The sequence below is a fragment of the Myotis davidii genome, unplaced genomic scaffold, assembly GCF_000327345.1.
Source record: "Myotis davidii unplaced genomic scaffold, ASM32734v1 scaffold3465, whole genome shotgun sequence".
NCBI classification, from domain to species: Eukaryota; Metazoa; Chordata; class Mammalia; order Chiroptera; family Vespertilionidae; genus Myotis; species Myotis davidii.
This window is the reverse complement of record NW_006296237.1, coordinates 12,293-17,574: the sequence shown is the minus strand read 5'-3', so window position 1 is coordinate 17,574 and position 5,282 is coordinate 12,293. Positions and strand designations below refer to the sequence as shown.

Below are 5,282 nucleotides of genomic sequence, written 5' to 3'. Positions count from 1 at the left end.
GTTTGAGTTGAAACGACATGTTCTAATTACTATGATGAAATGAAAGAAACATGAAGATTATCAAAGAAAGGGCCTTAAATGTCCTTATGTATTTGAAAGATTCATATTAAAGAAGAAATTGGCGAATGTCCATAAATTCAGATAAGTTGCCTTTTTATTTAGAACCAGTCTGTAGAGCATAAAAAGAGAGACAAAGTTTCTGTTAACTTAATGAGAGTCTGAATAATTACTACAATTTAAAATAAAATTGGGTTTCCACTTAAATGAGTGAATCATTGTCATTGGAATGCCTACTAGATCATGAATGATGTACACATGAAGGAGGCCCTCCTCTGTGGAGTGTTCCTGTGCATGTACCTGTTCACTGTGCTTGGAAACCTGCTCATCATTGTGGCCATCAGCTCTGACTCCCACCTCCACACCCCCATGTATTTCTTTCTCACCAACCTGTCCTTTGTTGACATCTGTTTCACCTCCACCACGGTCCCAAAGATGCTGGTGAATGTCCAGGCACAAAGGAAAAACATCTCCTACATTGGGTGCCTCATTCAGGTGTATTTTTTTATAATTTTTGGTGGAATGGACAACTTCATACTGACTATGATGGCCTATGACCGGTATGTGGCCATCTGCCACCCCCTGTACTACATGGTCATCATGAACCCACGCTTCTGTGGCATTCTGGTTCTGATATCTTGGTTCATCATGTTCTGGGTCTCCCTGCTTCATACTCTTCTTATGAGGCAACTGACCTTCTGTGTCGGTACTGAAATCCCACATTTCTTCTGTGAACTTGCTGAGATCCTCAAGCTGGCCTGCTCTGACACCCTCATCAATAACATTGTCTTGTATGTGGCTACTGCCCTCCTGGGTGTGCTTCCTCTCACAGGAATTCTGTTTTCTTACTCCAAGATCGTCTCCTCTTTAATGAGAATATCCTCTGCAGGAGGGAAATATAAAGCATTTTCCACCTGTGGCTCTCACCTCTCTGTGGTCTCCTTGTTCTATGGGACAAGCCTGGGGGTCTACCTCAGTTCTGCTCTGAACCATTCTTCCCTACAAAACTCAGTTGCCTCAGTCATGTACATCCTGGTCACCCCTATGCTGAACCCCTTCATCTACAGCCTGAGGAACAAGGATGTGAAAGGGGCCCTGAGAAGACTCCTCAACCTAGCAACATCTTGTCTGAGATAGAGCTCTGGCCTCAGAACTAAGTGTACACAGTGGGGCCCAAAGGTAAATGTTGCAAATTTAAATATCTGGTTCTTTTTCACTCCTCAATGATAGGTTTGATTTCTTCTATTTCCAAACATGTGTGATTTCACTTGTTTTTTTATTAGCTTTTCTCAGCAACTCCCTCAGGAATTCCTTTCTGGCTTTTTTTTTCTATATGGTTTCCACAATGTTCTATGTTTGATCATCATTCCTGCAGCTATTCTTAAGATTTCTAACTTTAACCTTAAAGTACTTATCATATCAAGTGCTGATTTGGTTTTCCAAAAAGTTGTCCTCTGTTGTCATCTTCACCTTAATTGGATTGTATGCTTGTTGTTATTATTGTTTTCAGATGAAATTATATGAAAATCATACAGTAATTAGAACAATGTGCTTAGGATATCAGTACTCGACTTGTCTCTACACATGAATGAGTTGATTTCACCTTTGAAACATTTCTTTGACATTATTTTCTCACTTTACTTTTCAAAAGAAGAGACTGAATTAAAGTTGATCCACAACCTGGAAAGCTGACTTTGCTCTCCTACCTTTCACAGGAACTGTGATGTGTGATTTTCAAGTTCAGAGTAGGAATCTTTGAAAGATGTTGTCTTCAGATGACATCTAGGAATTTACTGCCTTGAAAGCTGACATGTGTCATTCATTGGGATCCTTCCATCCATCTTCCTTCCTTTCTTTGCTATTTGGCCATTATTTCCTATTATTGCAATTTTGAGATAGACCCTCTGAGATCCAAACCCATGTAATAGTGAGTACAATAAAATGAGAGTTGTTTTCTCACATGATTTAATCTTTTTGGAAGTCTGTGGGGGTCCCTTAGAAATAATAGTTACACATTTGTGGGACATGTTTAGAACTTAAATCACTTGGGGGAAGAATGTTAATAGAATTGAGTTTGCAAGGACATGCTTTATTGACTTCAGAGAAAGAGGAAGGGAGAGGGAGAGAGAGAGAGAGAGAAACATCAATGTGAGAGTAAAACATTGATCTGTTGCCTTCCCCATGTACCCGAATTGGGACAAACCCAGAACCTGGTTATTTCCCCTGACTGGGATCCAACTAGCACCCTTTCTGTGTCTGGGATGAAATTTGCACCAACTGAGCTACACCAGCCAGTGCTAACCCAATTCTATTTTAAATTAATTTTTCTTAAGGACAATTTTCCTTAAATCAACTCTCTAAAGCCAACTCTGATCTTTATTTCTCTGGCCAGGTCACACTATGATTTAATTTTGGACAAAATACAAAGGAGAAAAGTAAAGAAATTGATGTAACAAACACCTAAGGAGTTTTTACATCAGTAAAATGGGGATAATAATTGAACTTACCTTATTGGGTTTTTTTAAGAAATTAAATTAAATTAAATCTAAAATATTTGAACAAGTAGATTTCAGCCCTAGTTGATTATCATGTTTACCTGTGAATATTGTAAAATGTACTGATGCCTCATCACAGCCTAGAAGCAATTAAATAATAATTTCTATAGTTCTTAGTGGCAGTAACACTGCCTTAGAATACTGCAAGGCATTTAGAAATTGTTCAATTAACCTTTATCTATTATAACTATCATTAATATTTAAAATATGAGCATTTAACATTATTTGCTTCAAAATTCATGTTTTATAGAGATTTAAAACATTAGAATTTGTTTTCCTTAAATCCCTGCATGATGTCATTGCCCTGCATACTTGTCCCCCAAAAGCAAACATTGTCATTAATCAGTAGTACACAATAACAAAACCAAGCATAAAAATCATATGATCCTATCAATAGGTGCAGAAGAAGCATTTGACAAGGTAAAGCATCCATTTAATTAAAAACCCTAAAGACTCCACCAAACACTATTAGAAACAACAAACAAATACAGTAAATTTGCAGGATATAAAACCAATGTATAAAAATCCATTGCTTTCCAATCTATAATAATAAAAGTGTAACATGTTAATTAGACTGAGCATCCTTCTGGGCGAAACCAGGGCTGCTAGGGAAGCCAGGAGAAGGAAGGCCTACTCTTGCATGATTTCATGCACTGGGCTTCTAGTTTACTAATAATAACACATTAGAAAAAGAAATGAGTGACTAGTCCGCTCTCAGGCTATCATGGCCTCTACCAGTGGGAAGGGACACAGGGTGCCAGAGGCTCCTGGCTGCAGCCCAGGCTGCTCTCCAGGGACCTGGTGGACTCAGTGGATGGCACAGAGGGACTGTACGTGGTGGAGCGGTGTCCGCTGTGCAAGCCACCTGCTGGCGGCTCATCTGTGCCCACTGCGTTCAAGAACGGCGATTTCGTCTACTGCGATGGCTGCGACCGTGAGAGGTTTATAGACAAGAAGGAACAGTTAAGCCAACTTAGGAGCAAGCAGGAAGAATTTCAAAAGTGTTAAAAGCCATGGAAGGAAAATGGATAACAGATCAGTTGAGATGGGAAATAATGTCCTGCAAGATGAGGATTGACAGCTCAAACAAACAATACGCCAAGGAAATGAAGATAAAGATCCGGCGGATGTGTCTTCAGAGAGGGACAGTGCCATCACTCCAGCACCGTGAGCAGGTTTGCTGAAGCCTGGGGGACGACTTACCACTCAGGAGATGGCTCTGTGACGGCCACAATGGGGACGGCAGCAGCAGCATCACAGGGCCTTGGATTAGCCTCCCCAACAGCGGGGCCTACGCCGCCTACTCTCATTCGGTGGAAGAGAAGAAAACCACGTAGGGGTCTGGTGAGAAGACAGTGTCTGGAAACTTTTATAATCGTGTATTTTTTAATTGAAATAAAATTTATATAACAAAATGAACAGTTGTGAACAATTAAGTGGCACTTAGTACATTTAAGCGTTATAAAACCATCACCTCTGTCTAGTTCCAAAACATTTTCATCACCTCACATCACCCCACATGGAAACTCCAGGAGTGAAGCAGTCACGCCCAGCGCCCTCCTCCAGCGGAGCCCTGGCAATCACTAATGTGCGCCTTGCCTATAGCTGTGTCTATTCTGTTCTGGGCATTTCCTATAAATGAGATCATACCAAAAAAAGAGAAGGAAATGAAAACAGCAATTCCTTTTGTCATTTCAACAAGAATAAAAAGTATAGGAATAATTTTCTAAATTAATTTATTAGGGTGACACTCGTTAACCCAAGGGGGTGAGAGTTAGGATCACCCCACCAGGTAAGACATTCATAACACAATTAATAATCAAGGCTGAGGAGAGTTGAGAATGGATAGCAGAGGAGAGACGCTGAGTATCAGTGTGGCTTTAATACCCCCTACAATAGCAGAAGCTATAATTCTTTCCACTGATCATCCTATATTTTAATGCATTTCACTCAATCTCTCCCCTAAAAGAGACCTACTGTAACCATGGAAGAGCTTCTCAAAAACTTATGCAAGAAGTTGATCCAGTAAATCAAAGATGACGCACACTACGATTGTCAGTGACTTCTATTGACTGCATCCTGTGAACTATGTAGTCAGCACTTCCTGTGTATTCAAATGCCTGCACTAAATTTGGTCATTCTGCTTTAAGCTGAACCTGTTCCATTAAATTTTTCTTAAACCCTCTCGTGTTCCACACGGACTTTACACTGTGCTTTATACTCTCTCCTCCCATTCCCACAAACATGATAAGTGGTTTATATTTGTCACCTATTTCCCCCCAGTTCTCACTCTTCAAACCCCTCTACCTGGATTGTTTCTGTCTCTGGTTCTCTATTTAGAGGTAGTAAGCGGAGCCCTCATTAATGTCCACAGAAGGTCCATCTCACCAGGAAATGTCAAGGACATTTTTCAGTCCTTGTTTGACTGGTCCTTTCCACAGAACCAAACTATTTACATCTCTGCTTCTCCTGTGAAAGGACCTCTTTGCTTTGTTGTCATTGTGGACACCAAGTAATCCATGAAACTCCAAATGTTCTTTAAAGGAAGAACATCAGAGAAAATTGGTGTGTGAGGCCATTAAACATTCCTTAGGAGACACCTTGCCACTTTTCAGTCAAATCAAAGAAAGAAGTGTTTCTCCTCAGAGAAAATAAATGAATCTCCATCAT

At 40.1% G+C, this 5,282-nt stretch overlaps 1 protein-coding gene across 1 annotated transcript; it reads left to right on the top strand.

The window, feature by feature from the left end:
• The first annotated feature begins 333 nt into the window (after positions 1-333).
• On the top strand, positions 334-1,194 carry LOC102761999 (olfactory receptor 7D4). The gene has a single exon (XM_006771257.2). The coding sequence runs from the start codon at positions 352-354 to the stop codon at positions 1,192-1,194; it is 843 nt and encodes a 280-aa protein (XP_006771320.2). The 5' UTR covers positions 334-351.
• Positions 1,195-5,282: the final 4,088 nt, after the last annotated feature.

Coding starts and splice junctions, on each gene's coding strand:
- LOC102761999 (XM_006771257.2), top strand. CDS start 352: ATGTACCTGTTCACTGTGCTTGGAAACCTGCTCATCATTGTGGCCATC.